The following is a 19,046-nucleotide window of genomic DNA, read 5'->3' as shown; positions in this document are numbered from 1 at the left end:
CTTCTTTATTATGCCGGGTTAGTGATCACACGCGGTGACCCAATCTGCAAACTTTCTCGAGTTTGCCTGAGCCGACAACTGTGTTTTTACTTTTGGGCACTATTTAAGAGTTTTGGGATGGTTAGGATGCCATTTTAAAAGAAAAGTTAATCAGAAATAAACCAGATGTTTTTATTTAACATATTTATTTACTAAATTTAATGAGATTAACCTGCAGCTACAAAGTGGCAATCTAAATTTAATAAAAGTCTAGTCTATCCGTGTAGCTTTTGCCAGAATTAACCTAATGAAGCAAAACATTGGACAACTGGAATTTTTTGGACAACAATTTGTTGCAGACACACTGCCGGAATGATGATGTTTTGGCTTACATTTAAAATTTAAGTGCCCTTCATAGAGATTTTGAAACCATGTTTGAGGATGTTTTGATTATGGAAATATTACACTGGATTATTAATCGATACAGTGATATTGAAGATTCGGATGTCATGTTCCAAGAACTGATTGGAAGAAGCATTAAGAAAGAATTTTAGGTGCAGTTTAAAAAGGGATATCAGCAATTCTGACACCAGAGTGACATATCTGTTACTTATCCTGCATTATGGGTGATCTCAAAAAAATTTTTAATACGTTTTCCTCTAGTGTAAAAGGGTTCCAGCGCAGTTGCGAATATTACCCCCCTCAAAAAAAGAATGACATGTAGGGGTTCAGTAATAACTTATATGCATTGCGTAAATATAAGCCTAACATCTAGCATAACACACATAGTGACTGGTCCAAGGAATTTTTGTTGTATATGATGAGATTTGGAATTTTTTGTCTAATCCATACTGCAACTACAGAGACAATGTCTCTTGTGAGTGAATATGATCTTCTAATTTTGTGATACCTGGGTTAAGATTCTTGTGCTGGGATAGAACTGCTATATTATTAGCATGAAGTGCTATCAAATTAATGCATACAGATAACATTGTTGAGGATTTGTGGGCTTTTAGAGGAAAATAAGAAAATTTAAAACAATAGAATAAATGCACCTGTTAGACTCTTTTTTTTTTTTAAATTTTGTTGATTTAATTTTTAATTTTTGAATTAATAGTTTTAACACAGCTGTGATTTTAAAAATTAAAAATAAATTTTTTAACAATTTCTTCAATAAATAATTCAGGACATTATTTCTGTTTTCAGGCCAGGTCCTAACAGTCCTTTACCATGGCTACTTCAGTGTGTTGAAGATCTTATACCAGACAAATCTAGTCCTTATCGAAAAAAGTTACTTTTAGGTTTAAACTTTTATGGAAATGATTATTCTGGAATGTCGGGCAAACCAATCATTGGACATGAGTAAGTGTGAAATTCATATAATTAATTGTCAGTTAGAGATATATTTCATTTTTAAAATGCTGTTTTTAAGCTTAGACTGTCACTTTATTTGCTTTGCGATGTTTATGTAACAGTTCCTTTTCAAAGCTAAAAATTTATGTATGAAATAATTTGTATTCTTTTTTCTTCATAAAATGACCTTAATCTTTCATCATTTTATATAAGCTCATTATTAGATTTTGTCGTAATTTTTTTCATTTTAAGTTAAAAAAATTTATCGGGAAGTATAGAAGCTTACACTATTTGTAAGTGTATTGACAGTTACTAGAAATTAAGCTACAGTTCAATCCAAGATAATCAGGCCTATTAAACACCAAATTTTATAGGATTTGTGATCATCAAATATTTGAAAGCATTGTGTGTGTGTGCATGCATGCTTGAGAGTGTGTATGTGATATTGGCAATGCTAATTTGCCAGTCCTGAGAATGAATATGGCTAGCCTTATTGCAAATAAAATTTCTTATGGCTGCAGCATCTTATATAAAGCTGGAAAAAATTAAAATTATGTGCCATTTTCGCTCAATAATATAATTATAATATGTTAAAGTGTTAAATGCAATTTTTTTCACACTAGTGAGGGAGAATTTTCAATTATATTTGCATTTTTTTATTGAAGCAATGAAGTTAATTCTAAGTGGAAAGTTTTTTTCATGTAAAAGATAAATATTGGGTTGTCTAAAAAGTATTAAGCCTCTGGATGTCAAAATTGAAAATACATTTATTAATATTGGAAAATAACATTATGAAATCACATATGCAGCATTTTGGTCAATGATCTTCTGCCATTTTTTACTACAATACCATAATCCCATCACTATAGAATTTCTGTGGTTACTAGTTGAAATACTGTGGCGTGGGTTCCAGAGACCTCTTTTAAAAAACTTAGCGCCATTCATGGACCTCTGGTGAGAGGAAAAAATCTTCCACCCAAGTTCTCTCAATTTCTGACAGGTTGTTAACCTTTTCGCGACGGCACACCTTTGTTTAAGACGCTCATGCGGGACGAAAGGGAATCGAAGCCAGTCACTGTACAGGATGAATGTTTTGCATTGCTAAGCCTAATTTTATATTAAAAAAAAATCAGAAAAAAAGTTTCGCTTCTATCATCGTAATTTTTGGTATCATTTTAGATTATTACTTGAGCTCTTATATATGTTAAAATTAGCACTTAATAACATTTTTTTAAATTTTACATTAAAATATATACTTAAAAAATTGCTTATCTTGTAAAATAATTTTCGGAAGCGCTATTCAAATTATTCCGAAGTTTCAATTGATAAAATCCATCAATAAAGTTTTAAATTAATAAAACAACATAATAAAGACTATTTACAGTAAGAAGTAACAAAATTTAAAATGAAGACTGTGGTAAATCTTGAAGTACGGAGAAGTATCACTTTCTAGCTCTTAGAAAAAGTGTCACTTTCTAACTCTTTAGAAATTGAATCGTCACTCTCATCTGCATTAATAAATGGTTCATTGACCATACAAGGGTATTCTTCCTCTGATAAATAGCACCTTCCCGCCATAATAGACTGGAGGGGAGGCTTTCCGAAATAAAAAGAGAAGAAAAGGAAATATAACTGAAGGCAATGCAAAACGTAACAGTACTTCACATACTAACCCTAAAAGACTGTACATAGTAAAGGAAAAAATAGAATAAAAAAAGGAATTGGATATAACTCAGACATGCCAATGTTTTCGTTAGCACGCAGCAATTTAAAGAGCTCACCTCTGTTTACGCTTTCCCTCTGCCCCACCCTCGCAAGAGCTGATAAGTAAAATACCAAAGTCAAGCAGAATATATCAAACTCAAGGTCAGGAACCTAAAACTGTGTTCATTTCAAAAGTAATAGACATAAGTGGCATTCATCTAGTGGCCTTCAGAAAAACGTTCCAGCTTAAAATGCGTATACACATCACCCGTCCTCTGAATGCAATCTCTAGCGGTGTGTGGATGGGATGCCTGGCTATAAGAGACGTTTATAGGGAATGCGTATATGGGACGCCCGTCCTGAAAGGGTTAAAGATGTATGCTGTCTAGCATTGTCAGTGTGGTATACAACACCTTTTCTGTTGACATGCACCAGGTGTTTCTTTTGAATTGCTAAGTGCAATCGCTCTAATTGTCAATAGTACAGGCCCAAATCTGTTGTTCTGCATGACAGCTCCTCCATGAAGTGCTGCCAAGCAGCAAAGAGTATCTTCAGCGTCTAAGAGCATCTAAACATCTTGAGCATTTCAAAAGCACTTTGATCATCTTGAGCACTGAAATTACCAGAATGAAAGCAGCTTAATTGTCTTTTGGCTGTTGCTTATGATAACATATCTTGCCTGTAAAACAACATAAATTTCTACATGGTCCTGCATAGCTTACATGCCTTTTTTGAAATAAAGTTGTAAAATGTAAAATAGTTTTGCAAAAGGTTCACTCAACTTCGTGACACAATACTTATGTCTGAGTGTAAGAATTCCAACACTTTTTGTTCATCTGTTTAGCTTCAAATGCTAGATGTCAAATGACATTCAGCCTGACCTGCTATCTGATATACTGTCAGATTCAGATGCTCTCAGATGGGGACACTAATGCTATCTCACAAATAAAAGGCTCAGTACTTTTTAGATTATCCAATATTAAGCTGAAATCAGTTTTAACGTATGAGGATGATGAAGCTTATGAATGTAATGTATATTATATATAATGTTTTGTTAAAAGAATTCAGAAGCTTTATATTTTTCAAGTTATTATTTTCCATTGAAAAGGTTAGGTTGAAATATAACAAAGCACCCAAGGGCTGTCTTCTCAAGAGTAGGGATGCCTTTGTGGAGGATTTTCTAAGGGAAACTGGCTCATATTCACATCATTGAAAAGGAATGAGTCTGTAGATTGTTAATTTTAAGTCTCTTTTCGTAATATTTTTTACATATCTGTACATATCTGATAAATGAAGAATTTACTAGATGCACTATAAGAAGGCAGAACCATAGGTTGTTTTATGTACTGCAGCTGCAGGTTGTACTACTGCTCATTTACAAAGGAAGCTTTAGTGAAAAAAAAATCCATTTGAGCATGTTTCTGTGTTTGACAGAGGAAAATCTGTGTCTTATAGAGACTCGTATTATCCTCCTAAGAAATAGTTGTTTATGTTAGATGAAATCGAGCCACAGTGATGCAGATAGGGAATCGGTGCATGCAGAAGGGGTGGAGAGACCATCTAAAACAATTGTGCGAGTTTTTTCATGTTACTTTCAACTAAAGATCAGGCATGTTTTGTGTCTGGCAATTTGATGGATCATATAACAACATCAAAAACCTTGTTATGAGAACTGGGACCTGTTTGTACTGCAGTCTGTATCAAAACATTCCGTCTGCTTTTGCCTTCTACTTAGGGGAATATTTTCAAGACATTCATGGCTGCATTTACCATTGTTTCTCTTAGAAAGTCCTTCAAAAGGCATCCCTTTCTTTAGGCAGATAAGTCTTGTGGGCTTTGCCATATCCAGATAACCTATCTAACCTAACCTGTGCCACAGACATATGTGGCTGCAATGAACACTGATAAATGAATGACTTTTTCGTTATTTATTACATGGTCTACTATTAGGTATTAAGTAGAATGGAGGGATGCCGCATGGAGGACTTTTTAAGGGAAACTGACTTGTGTCCAGAATGCGGAAAACTGGGGAACCATAAATGGGGAAAGCCACATAAACACCCATGCAATCAGCTTGTTCTCACCGGTGCTGTAACTCCAGACCAATCTGCCAGTGTTCAGTGGCTTTTACCACCTGGCTGATGATGGGAAAATGAATGACTTGACATTGTCCTTTTGAACAAATATCAAGTCTGTCTACAATACCATAGTGTTCATATTTAAGTCTGGTGACACTGGTGTCAAACATCGTGATTCTTGCATTAAGTCTGCCATTTAGAGATATAGTTTGCAGTACCATTGGATGTTCCTGCCATACCTACCTAATATTCCATTGCTACATCATTCTGAAGCCTGTTGTTCTCCTGCAACCAAATTTCAAGAGTGCAGTGCATGACTGCACATGGAAAACAATATTCATTTCTTTGTCCACCAGGTTGAAGTGCTGCCTTGGCCAGCCCAAGTTGCCACCTATTGAATATTGACTGCTAAAAATATTTTAATGCTCACAAACTGAACAGGGCTGTAGTTTTATCGAACTTAACTTTGTACCTTGTATAGCTTTGATAGCTGTTGTTGTTCATGGCACCACATTTTATCCCCCAGTAGTATGCTTTAGTAACTAAATTAAGTTTAGATATTGTTTGAAAAGAACAAATCTTCAACTAATGCAAAATTTTTTATCTTGATTTAGGAACTGATGTTTGAAATGTGTTCAGATTTTATTTTAATTCTGCATTCATCTGTAGTTTAATATGAATATCTCATTTTTGATTTTCCAGATATATTTCTATCCTTGAGAAGTATAAACCGAAATTTACCTTTAACAATGTCACTGGTGAACATTCTTTCACGTACTGGTTAGTATTCATACTTTTTATTTAGAGTAAAAAATTATCACATTAAATTTTTAGCAAGTAGCTTAACATATATGTAACATACCATGCAGGTAAGATTCTAATAATCATACATATAAAATTTTTACTGACATGTGTAGATGCTAGTGATCATCTGTGTTTAATGAACATTCTTTTATGAGCTGGTTAATAATGATACTCTTTATCTCCAAGAAAAATTCGTTATTTTAAATGCTTCTTTTAGCAAATACCTTATGCTTATATATATCATATATCATGTTGGTGAGAGGTGAAACTTTTTTGAAAATTATTAAAAGCAAATTATGTGGAAGCATTATTTAATGTAAATTAGCATACTTGTCAGTTAATTAATTTCAAAATTTAAAAGTCAAAATTTTGAAAATTTTAAAATGATAGAAAATGATCCCCCTTGTTTTACAACAGATCTTTCTTTAATACGGTGCATGGTATTCTCTGAAAGAAATGCAAATCTCACTTCTTGATTTCAATGAATTTGCGAAACTGTTGTTCCAGTATTGGGAAATTGCATGCCATTCTTGAGAGAAATGCCATTACATCCTATAGGGTGCATAGTAGCATTTGACAAGCTGCAATTAAGTAGTCCAAGGCATTTGTTCGTGCTTTGTTGGGTTTGAATGTGGTGAATAAGCAGGCCTATCGATTCAGATAATTTCTTCTGTTTCCAAATATTCTGACAGCAGTCAGTTGAAGTTCTGTGCATTGTCATCCATTAGCAAAATTTCTGGGCTATAGCACCCATGAATAGCATTGCATGGGGTTCCAAGACCTTGTCCAATATTGTATTGTGCTTCAATACTGTGAGGGGTTGGAGAACCTTTGTCAAAGAGATATAGCTCAATGCAGCTATTTTTTTCATTTTTCCATGCCAAACCATGAAATAATTTCTGTGGAAATGCAATCTTTCACAAGCAACTTAAGTCATGCCTTGCATTCTTCACTTTTTTCTAATCAAAACACATCTAGAATACAGTTCAGGTGATAGCTGGATTCTTTCACAAACAGTATGAAGCCCAATTTCTTAGGGTCGCTCTTAACGTGATGACATCACCACCTTAAACCTCTTTGGAAGATGAATTGGGTGAAACACAGACCATTAGTTTTTTTCGATGAAGTTCAACATCATGAAACCTTTGTGCACCAATAGAATGACTGATTTGAATTCTTGTATCAGCTTGAAAATCCAAAAACAAATCTTTTATAGTTGCTTTATGGTCCTTTCAAATGGATATTTAATCAAAAATTGCCTTTTGAAAGCAGTTGTTACTCTTGGCCGCATTTTACCAAACTTTCTACTAATTGATTCACTGTTTAAAAAGTGGTCCCAAGCCTTTTATAAGTCCTTTATCTTTTTTATAAGTCCTTATATTTGTGGACTTTGAGGGATATTCTAGGTGTTGAAGACATCCATTTGTGTTTACCCTCCTCTACCTGTTAATTGCCACTTTTGAACATGTCTTAACTGACGACTTTGTGGTGGCAATAAACAATCTCCCCCCCCCATATGACTCCCTTTTGAACAGAAATTATTTTAGATAAGACTACTAACAGCTGAACCAGGATTCATTGTGCTCCATCAAAATAAAATAATAATAATAAAAAATAAATAAATAAAAAATAAAAAATGCACTACTCTAAACATACTAGTTCAATATTGTGTTCAGTGTCAAATAATTACATCATTGGACATTATTTAAAAAAATTTAATCGCTGAGCGTATTTTTCAGGATTATTCGTAATTTTGGCGAGTATTGTAGTAATCATGTTATGTTGAACTCTTGCTTGAGAATGAATGAACTGGTAATAAAATTTATTAGTTTATTTACATATTTTCTCTGAAATTTGATAAATTTAATTAATATTACATATTTCCCAAGTTCTTCAAAAATGTTCTGGGCAAAACAATGTTTAGGAAATTCAAGTTTTAAGAGTTGACATTTTATACTGCTTAGTGTGATTGGGATTAATGTTTTCATTAGTGTTTTTTGTTGAATTGCCTGCCCATTTATATACAAGCCAATGAAGGGAATTTATCATTTATTATAATCAGCAAGTTGTTAAATGTAATTCAAAATGATACTTATAACATTATTTATATGTTAAATAAGTGTAAATAATTATTACAAGATCAGCTAAACATCGCTTATTCTACATTACTACTATATTTTATACTACATTTATGGTTATAATATGTATTATGTTAACATCTCCCTTTTTAACATAAATGGAAAGATTATACATAATCTTTAAAATAATAAGATATTTTAACCATCCTGCCAGTTCGAGTAGCATAGTTGTGTGCATTTCCAAATTTGGTGATGCAGCACTTCTTTCAGAATTTGGTGGCATAACACTTCTGTTACATGTAGGAGAATTTATTGTCACATCTAAATTTGGAATACTGCTACTAATCTCAGGTTCATTCATATCTTCACAATTATTCTTATAATTGTTTTGTGCTGTGAAAGCTTTTCAGTTAGTTCCTTTTAGAATGTCTCTTCTGTTCCTTTCTGCTCTTCTTCCATCTGTTATTCTAATCCAATATGGCCACGGCTTTTCTGCTTCTTCTGTAAGTTTACCCATCATTTTTAGCTTTTCCCTTTTTCATTTATATACGCATGATCTCTCTGCAGTGGTTTTAATGGTTTTCCATTTCTATCACAATAACATTTTTGTAATGCATGTCTCTTCAGTAAATATTGCCATTCTTTTTTATGTTGTTTAGTTTGGATGAAATTCTGTTTTATGGGCATCAGTTCATTCACTTTTCTTCCGAACATCAATTCTGAAGGTGACTTAATTTCCACTGAAATAGGAGGATTACAATAATCCAGTAGTACTAAGTATGGAGCCTTGTCAGCTATAGCTTTTTTGTAGCATTGCTTGATAATTTGAATTTGTGTCTTTCGACTATTCCATGTGATTGTGGATAATTTTGATTTGGAAATTCTGTTTTCAAAATTCCATCTCCTTGCAAATTCCCTAAGTTTCTTGCAACTATAATGTGGACCATTATCCGAATATACTATTTTCAGGATATCATGTCTTGCAAAAAACGAGTTTAGCTGTTTTAATCACTGTTACACTTGACAAATCTTCCAAATGTTCAGTTTCTACATATTTACTAAAATATTCTATAACTATTATGTAATTGCTGTATTAAAGGTAAGAGAGATCTGTTTTCACTACTCCCTATGGACCATTGGGTATTTCTTTTGATATCATTGATTCTTTACTATTAGCTTTTCAGAAACTCAAACATGCTGGACAATACGGAACCAAATCTTCAATTTCTTTAGACATTTCTGACTAATATAATATTTCTCTTGCTTCATTCTTGTGTTTTTGTACTCCGAAATGACCATAATGAATTGTACTTAACATATCTGTTCTTTAACTCCTAGGTACAACATCACATGAATTGCCTCCAATAATTCCTTTGAAGCTAAATTATGGTGTTTTCATTTCTGGAGATCCAGTTTTTATTAATCATCATAAAACTTTTAGTTCTTCATCTTTTTCTGCTTCCTATTGAACAATTTCCATTTTATCTTTAGACATTGGTATACTTTCTATAACAATTCCAACATGGTCTTCTATGTCTCCTCGAAAGAAATCAGATTCTTTGTTGGTGAATGATCTTGATAATGCATCCACTATAAAAATGTCTTTTTCCTGGTTTATATTTTATCTCAAACTGATATGGCTGGATTTTTCAAATGTACACTGGGGGAATTTCTGACATGCAAATGCAAAAGCTAAAGTTTCTTTTTCAGTTTGAGCATAATTCTTCTGTGTATTTGTTAATGCCTTTGATGCATATGCTACTGTTAAATTATTCTGACATCTTTTAGTCTTCTAAATGCTGTTTTGTGTACTGTATTCTAGTTCTAGACAACCTGTTTTTCCAACAAATCTCTTAAACATGATTTCAATTCTGATATGTTAGGTATAAATCTAGAAATATAAGTAATCATGCTTTGGAAGGTTTTCAATTCTTTGACATATTTTGGTGGTTTTTTATATCTAAACTAGCTTGACTTTGTTTTCATCTGGTTTTAAACCATTTTTAGAAAATATATGACTCATATACTTGACTTCATTCAGTCCAATTTTACATTTATTTAATTTTAATTTAACATTATATACATTTGAACTCCTATATTAACAAAAATTTCAAACAAACTTCTGTGAAAAACTTTTATTGATGAACATAATCTACATAGCAACCTTAAAAAATAGTATCTACTGGATGAAGTATTAAATTTAGTAAGCCACACAACTTGAATCTGACAGTTTAATTTGCCCCAATTGCTTTGTTTGCATCTAAAATACTGAACTTTGTTGCATTTGATATTTGAGATTAAATTTCTTCAAAAGTTGGTATGCAGTAATGTTCTCTCAATATATTTTGGGTAAGGTTCTGAAGATCTAAACATGCTCTTAAACTACCATCTTTTGTTCGTATTACAGCTAATGAATTTGCAAATTCTGTAGGTTGGTTAACTTTCTTTATAATACAGTCTTTTGTGCTTGCTAGTCCTTTTTTTAATGTATTTAATAAACTGAGTGAGATTTTCCTACGGGGCTCTGTTTTACCAACAACTTCTGGTTTTACTTTAATGTGACAGGAATAACTAGTTAAATTTCCATTTTCTTTAAATAAGTCTTGATATCTCTTTAAGGATACTGGTAACTTTTCATTAGATTCAGGACTTACAGTACCTTTGTACTAGATTGAATTTTTTAATTTAAATAAACCTAAAATAGCTAGAACATTTTTATCGCATGCAACTACTTAAAATTCCGCTTCTTTATCACCTTAAGATGTCTCACGTAAGAACTTATTTTCCAACTATGTTAATTTTAGAATTATTGGAATTATTTAAAGTGACTTTTGATTCAGTCAAACCTTTTTTTTTTTAATTGTTTAAATTTAGGCATTGTCAATACATTTACGTTGAACACTAGTATCCAGTGTAACAAATAAGTATTTACATATGTTTACTTTTATTTTTACAAACTATTCTGCTCTTTTTTTTTCTTTTCTTTTTTTTTTTTTTTAAATGGAATTTTATGTTCTACTGATCATAAATATATTCATTATTATTATATTGCAACTCATGTTCTAAATCAGTGTTTCTCAACCGCCGGTCCATGAACCGGCACCAATCCACAAGAAATGTTTGCCAGTCCACAAAATATCCGGCTATCTGTCCAAAAATTGTGCCAATGGGTCGAATTATTAAACTTACTGGTCCGGGAGAACGTACCAAAATATTTTACTGGTCCTTGGAGTAAATACAGTTGAGAAACGCTGTTCTAAATTATTCTGTACAGTATTAAAATTTTATTAGTGCACATTTTAAAAAAAGAGATTTTTCTTTATACAGCATAAGCAATTCTTATTATTGAACTTATTACCTTGATAATTTGAAGATGATTTAGTATTTTGTTGCTTTATTTTACATGGTATTTTCTCTTACATGCCATTTTTTTTCTTCTGAAGGTGAAAGTTTATTCCACTTTATCACTTCAATTTTATTTTCTTAGGTTAAAGTTTCTTAGGTAAAGTATTTTCTTAGGTTAAAGTAATCATTCAGTAGCTTTACAGATTTTAATACATTTCTCCAGTGTTAACTTTTTTTCATTTAATAGCCTATCTTAAAGATTTTTATTTTAAACTAGCTTACTATTTCTCTTTGTTAATAAAACTCTCTTTTAATTCCAGAAATCTAATTACTTAATTTCTTTAACTCTGTTAAAAAGGTTTGGTTTGGTTTATTAGATTACGGCAAAGCACTCGAGGGCTATCTGCTTCAAGGGAGGGATGCCTTTGTGGAGGACTTTTTAAGGGAAATTGGCTCGTATACACGTTACACATGGAGAAAACATCCATGCAGCCAGCCCGTTCGCAGGATTTGAACCTCGGACCGAACTACCAGTGTTCAGCGACTTAGCTGCTTGGCCGCTGGTGGGCTGTTAAAAAGGTCATCAAACGATTCACCTACGTGTTGTATTTGAGAGAAAAATGCACTACATGACACTGAAAATGCAACACCAAGGAGTGGCCAGAGAGTGATGAAACTCGGCAAACAGAGAGAGACAGCAACTATCAGTAAGTGGTCTTTATTTCAAAATGATAAGCATAGAGTGAGAACAGTGTTGGCTCCGTAGGTTGTAGGATCACATTGGAAGGCGATACACGAAGCAACATGTCTAGGTACAGAGTCAGTGAGACTATGGATGGTGCCCTGAAGAGTGGCTCTCCATTCCCCGTCAACCATTTGCCACAGTTCATCTTCTGAACATGGCAGTGGCAGGGTCTGCAAATAGCATCCAATCGCATCTCAAATCTGTTCAAATCAAGAGAGAACGGTGGCCAGTGAAGCATCTGTACACCTTGCAGAACACATTGGCTGATGTGAGCAGTGTGTGGTCCCACGTTATCCTGCTGATAAAGTGCACTGGGCACTCCCTGAAAGTAGGGGAGACTCACCTGCTGCATCACATTGTCCACATATCGTTGGGCTGTCATAGTGCCCTGAATAGGAACTAGAGGTGACTTGAAATTGTACATAATTTTACAATTCAATATCACGGCCCAAACCATGATACCACATTGTTGCGCAATGGGACATTGCTGCCAGATTGGACCTGTCTCCACTCTGACGCCACACTCATACTCGACAATGAACATTGGAGAAACAGAAGCATGATTCATCTGAGAACACGACCCTGTGCTATTCCATCATCCGCATCATTCGAGCCCGGCACCACTGCAGATGTTGGCGTCTATGATGATGGTTAATGGCAGCCTTCTTAACAGATGCCATGAGTGCAGGCCACTAGCCGCAAATGTGCGGCAAGTGGTTCTGGTCGACATGGGAAAATCTAGGGAGTCTTTAACAGGCTGCAGATTGGAGGTAGAAGTGGCTTGTGGGCATACCACTGCTTGTGAGTGGATGTGTTAATATACATCTGCTGATTTCACTCTGGCTGCTCCAGCACCCTTTGAACTTGCCATATAGCCTTCTTCGAACCATCATCGCCACAGCTGGTGCACTGTGGATGCGTCCAGATGTATATCAGCTGAGATTGCCGTGTGGACGATCCTGCTCTTCTCAGTCCGATCACCATGCCCCTAGTAAAATCATATGTCTGCTGGAACTGCCTCCGTTAACAGCAGCCTGCCATTCTCTGCTGTCACACATATTCCCTGAGACAAGAACAGATTTTCCATGATGATTTTCCTAGCAGAAATAACGGCATGAAAACTAAACATTATGCAGGTTCTTTCCCTTGTACCTTTTTCAATGTGTGCTGGAGAGCTGCGTATTTCACATCATTCGCATAACTCAGTGATATAGGTCTACCCTGAAATTTGCATCATTTTTGGGCCACTCCTTGGTGATGCATTTTCAATGTCATGTAGTGTATGTGCCTATTAACACTTTTGTTTGCTTTTGGTGTACAGTAATTTTTGAAAGCTTCCATTGTCAACACCTTTCTTGTCTGCTCAACTTAAATCGAAAGTATTAAACTTTTCAAGAGCCTTCTTCACCAATATTGTTCTATAATATATCTACTTTAGTTTCAGGTGATTTAGTATTACCATCAGAACGTGTAAATATGATTACATACTTACTTGTAAATCTGGAAATTTTATCTCCACTTCTTTCAGTTTTCACATATATTACCTTTGAAACTTAGATTGCTTGTTGGCATTATTCCATCCATATTTAATTCAAAACTTTAGATAGTCTATGTATATATTTTTTAGCCACTTCAGATGAAAATAAACAATGCACTTACCAATGACCAAAAATTTCAATTTCATCGTACACAACTTCTTGTCATGCATCAAGATTAAGAATATCTCAAGGTTATTCACAAGTGACATTGCATGGTTCTTCAAAATTTTTTACTACCTCTGCCAGATAATATTATTTATATGCAAGATAAGTATAAATAATTAATACAAGATCAGCTAAACATTGTTTATTCTTTGTTACTACTACAGTACAAAGTCCGTAATCCGTACACATCGGGATTTCAGCGATTCCGGGTTAGGGGTTTGTTTGGATTATAGATCATCAATTTAAATCTGTTAAGATGGCGTGCAGAAATTATACAATTAAAAATATGAAACCGTAATTTATGAAATAAAGAGCGATTATCATCTAAAGGGTATCAAAATTTACAAGAAAAAAAAAAAAGCTTAATATTTATTTGTTTACTTTATTAAACATTTCTTTCAATGTAAGTTGTTTAAGTTGCTTCGTTTTTTGTGCTAATACTTTCTCTTTAATTCCATAAACAGACATAATTTCTTGTTCAGTTACAAAGTTCCGCTGTTCAAGTCCTGTAATTGCTGTGTCAAGAATACTGACTATCTTGTCAATCAAAATTTTTTCATTTTCAATAACCTCTCTGTCACTTTCTTCACTATCAGAAGCAGTATTTTCTGGATCTAGAACCATACTACAGATTTCGCTGTCTGTTAATTGATTGATGATTGGGGCATTGTCGTTGCAATGAAAAACTTCTGTTATATGATTTTCATTTATTACCACTTCTCCACATTTCTTTACAAAATCCAATAACTGGAAAATTTCACCTTTAGTTTGCAATGTCCGAAAACTTTCAAATTTGAGGCTATCATCTTCATTGTCCTCACCATGAAATATGGTAGCTGGCCATAAATTATGCCAAGCATTTTTTAACGTATCTAGAGATACATTCTTCCATGATCTTGCGATGCTCTGCACAGCAGATTTTATGCTAAAAAATATCAAAAAATCTTTAATAGTCTTGACTTTGTTCAAGAAATTTTGCATAGATTTTAAAAATGCTAGTTTATATTTGCATTTCAGCACGTGCACTATTCCCATATCCATAGGTTGAATGATAGATGTAAAATTTGAGGGAAGAATAATATGGATACATTATCTTTCACTAAAACATTAAGTGAAGTATGTGCCGAACAGTTGTCAACAATGAGGACTATTTTTGAGTCATCGGGTAAACCAACTGAATTCAGATGACACCGAGCCCCGGGTATAAAATGATTTTCAAACCAATCATTCATCAACGTTTATGTCATCCATGCTCTTTTATTTGCACGATATATAACAGGGAAAATCGTTACTCCTGTAAATGCTTGAGGTCATGCATGTTTTCCGATTATTAAAAGTTTGCACTTATGTGTTCCTGCAGCATTTGTGCATGCTAAAATTGTTAGTCTCGCTTTGGAATCTTTGACACCAGTTGGAGCCGTTTCTGTAGAGTTTGCCAAGGTATTTCGTGGTACATATTGCCAGAAAAGACCAGTTTCATCAGCGTTGTAAATTTGTTCTGGAGATAATTGTTCGCTAGTAATGAGTTCAATAAATTCATCTGCAAATTGTTCAGCAGCTTCAGTATCAGCTGAAGCTTTTTCACCTGAAATTTTTGTCTTATATCATGGCGATTTTTTAATTTGGTTAACCGACCTGTCGAATATGTGCACTCAGTGTTTAAGTTCATTTTTTCATGAAATATTTTGGCTTGAGCCATTAGCATTGGATTCGTCAATGGCACGCCTTCGCTGCAATGCTGTCTAACCCATCCAGTCATCACTTTGTCATGATCGTCACTTTTAGCATAACAAACACTTTTTCTGTTATTCATTGCAAGTGGGTTGTCAGATTCCACAAAAAATTCAAAAAGTTCCGTTTTCTTTTTGCTTATGTCATATACAGTTGACTTTCCAGTGTCATACTCCTCTCATAATTTTGAGACGGATATGCCTTTATCCATTTTTTGCAGCAATTCCACTTTTTGTTTGATGGACATCGAAACATGCTTTTGCTTTGTAGATCCTTTGGCAGCTCCAGAATTGGAAACTCTTTTTGACATAATTTAAGTTCAAGCTTAATTTTTGTAAAATTGCTCTAACAGTCTGCAAAAAATAATAAGCCAGATTCAATTAGAAGATTAAGGAACAGTGCAATCCACAACATTAACCAAAATGCCATAGAATCAGTAAAGATAATTTTAGCCTAGCTTATATTGACCGTTATACATTAAACACGCATGCGTAAACACATTACGTGCATGCATAAAGCATACAAAAAAAAAGTTTGTGGCTTTGAGGTCCAGATTATAGATCATTCCGGATAATGGACGTCCGGATTGCAGACTTTGTACTGTATATGCTATACTACAGCTATGGTTATATATAATATAACCATATAATATGTATTATGTTACAGTTACATGTGACCATACTGAAAATTTTTTCTGATCAAAATGAAGTCACCGAACTAGATGTTTTTTCATTTAAATTAGCCATATGCTAAAATTAATAACTTCTGTTCTTTGAAAAGTTTTAAGTAATGGAAACACACAAAAAGTGTGAGGATCTGAACAGATACAATCACCATAATAAAACTGACATACAGAACTCTGGGATGGATCACATCAGGATTTTCAGTGGATTTGTTTTGAAGTGGATTAATGAACTGAATAATATGTGTCTGATTAGCAACTGCTCAACAAAAAATGAAAGGTATTCTTAAAGCATATTTAGGGTATACCGTATTTACGCGAATCTAATGCGCATTGTTTTTGGCCAAATGTAGTATTCAAAATTGGGGTGCGCATTAGATTCGATGGCGCATTAGATTCGAGTGCAAGCCGATGACGTCAACCAAATTTCTCGACTACGTTTACCTTTACATTTATCGTTGATACATTATTGTATAGAGGATACAAACTGCAGAGTACGTAGTCACGAAATGGAGGGCAAACAGTGAAGAATGTCATATGACGCTACTTTCAAACGTAAAGTAATTCTTTATGCTGAAAAAAAAAATGGCAATAGAAAGACAGGGAGAGAGTTCAACGTAGCTGAGAGCAATGTTCGCTTGTGGCGGCAACAGAAATTGGCACTGTTTGCAACTAAAGCTAGTAGAAAGAAATTCACTGGCCCTCGCAAAGGAAGACACCCTAAAATTGAAGAAAAAGTTTTGGAATTTGTACGTGAAAGGAGGAAGAATGGACAACCTGTGACTAGTGACACCATAAGAAATAAAGCAAAAGAGGAGGCTGAAGTTCTTGGAATACCGAAACAAGCGTTTAAGGCTAGCCGTGGATGGGTGGATCGGTTTATGAAGCGAATGGGTTTATTTCTAAGACGCCGTACAACAATATGCCAAAAGCTTCCTGCAGATTTTGAGGGAAAACTACTAACATTTCAGCGGTATGTCATCACACTTCGGAAGGAAAAGAATTTTTCAATGGGGTAAATTGGCAACGCTGACGAGACGGCAATTTGGTTTGATATGCCTCGTAACTACACCATTACAGATAAGGGGACTAAGGAAGTTGTCATCAAAACTTCGGGATGTGAAAAACAACGCGTAACAGTGATGCTGGCAATAACAGCAGACGGGTGCAAACTTCCCCCTTTCTTAATCTTCAAACGGAAAACATGCCCTAAAACCTCTAAGAATGAAAAGCTGTTCCCAGATGATGTCCTGATTCGAAACCAAGAGAAGGGGTGGATGATGGAATCATTAATGCTTGATTGGCTCCGAAATGTATGGAAACGCCATCCCGGTGGGCTCTCTAATCCACCATCAATGCTTTGTCTGGACGCATTTCGTGGTCATCTCACCGACGACGTAAAAAAGAATTCTGTTAACAGATGTTCTGTTAATTAACAGAATGTCTGTTATCATTCCTGGAGGGATTACATCTGTGTTACAACCCCTGGACGTTAGTATAAATAAACCTTTTAAGAGGTACGTTCAGGTGGAGTACGAAAAATGGTTTTGTGAGCCAAACCTTGTATTGACCCCGACAGGAAAAATTAAGCGTGCTGCACCGCACATTGTTGCACACTGGGTTTCTGCTGCCTGGAAAAGCATCAAAGCACCAATGATTGTGAAATCTTTCAAGAAATGCTGTTCAAATTCATTGAATGGCAGTGACGATGACGTGCTCTGGAACGCCGAGGATGACGATGATGAGGAAAGAAGAAATGAATCTGCTTCTGACGAAAAGAGCTGCGAGGATTCCAGTGACGAAAACATTAGTGAATAAAGACGTGTACTATTAATCACTGATTGTAGAAACTGTTAGCTAGATAGAAATGTTACGATTTATTTCATGTTCATATTTTACGATAGGTACCGTATATACGGTAATGCTAATTAACAATGATTGTTTCACATGACAATAGCCCACTAATAGGTTAATTCTATGTTCTGCTACTTTATGTATATATCCATTGTTGTATAAAATATGGTATCTAAATTTAAATAAAATTATCATACCATTAATTGATAGTTTATATACAAATCCATTGTTGTATAAAATAAGATTCAATAAATTCCTTATATCATTGATGCGCATTACATTCGCCGACAAAAAATTTTTTTATTATTTAAAGTTTTAAAATGGGGATGCACATTAGATTCGATGGCGCATTAGATTCGCATAAATACGGTATTTCATACAGTCTGTCTTTTCATCACTTAATAGGTCAACCATGTTATCAACAGAATTAAGAATGATGAAAAAATATGGTTATGAGATGAGTTCTGAAACCCTTTATAACAAGGAAGATATGAAGGCAGCTTCAAATGAGCCAAAAAAAAAAAAAAAAAAAAAAAAAAACCTTATTAATATGCTGCATCTGCTGAACATAGGTGGAAGAGGAAGTGAGGAATGTATACCTTTAGCAACTGGTTTATAAAGCACGGTTCAAAGATGTAGCTTGTCCATTAGTAATATTGATGAGAAAGGCATTCAGTAAATCCTTTCCAAATGTGGACTTGTGGAATATGTTATCTAAATTGTCTATAATTTCGCCAATACAAAAATTTAAATTATATGCTGTATACTGCAGCCATTTTGAATTGAAAATTTAAGTTATATGCGGTCACGTTGCGATAATCCTCTTTAATGACTAGTTTGAAAATTGATTTATTAAAGAAGTCAAACATTACTTAGAACAGCAAAACTAGAGTTGTAAAGTTCTTATTCTCCTTATTCCTTGAATTTCACATTTTCTGCTTTTTGTTGCAAATTAAAACGTTCAACTTGCAGCATTGATGACTGAGTAAG

At 34.1% G+C, this 19,046-nt stretch overlaps 1 protein-coding gene across 1 annotated transcript in view; it reads left to right on the top strand.

The window, feature by feature from the left end:
• LOC118185814 (chitinase domain-containing protein 1) overlaps positions 1–19,046 on the top strand; it is a 97,543-nt gene that overhangs the window by 77,826 nt on the left and 671 nt on the right. The window contains exons 8-9 of the mRNA XM_035355731.2: positions 1,186–1,341; positions 5,817–5,894. Coding sequence (XP_035211622.1) covers positions 1,186–1,341; positions 5,817–5,894 — 234 coding nt within the window. The remainder of the gene's footprint in view (positions 1–1,185; positions 1,342–5,816; positions 5,895–19,046) is intronic.

Source organism: Stegodyphus dumicola, chromosome X1, assembly GCF_044657685.1.
Source record: "Stegodyphus dumicola isolate Sdum_Otavi_A_Nest chromosome X1, ASM4465768v1".
In the NCBI taxonomy this organism is placed as follows: Eukaryota; Metazoa; Arthropoda; class Arachnida; order Araneae; family Eresidae; genus Stegodyphus; species Stegodyphus dumicola.
This window is presented reverse-complemented; position numbering and strand designations above follow the sequence as displayed.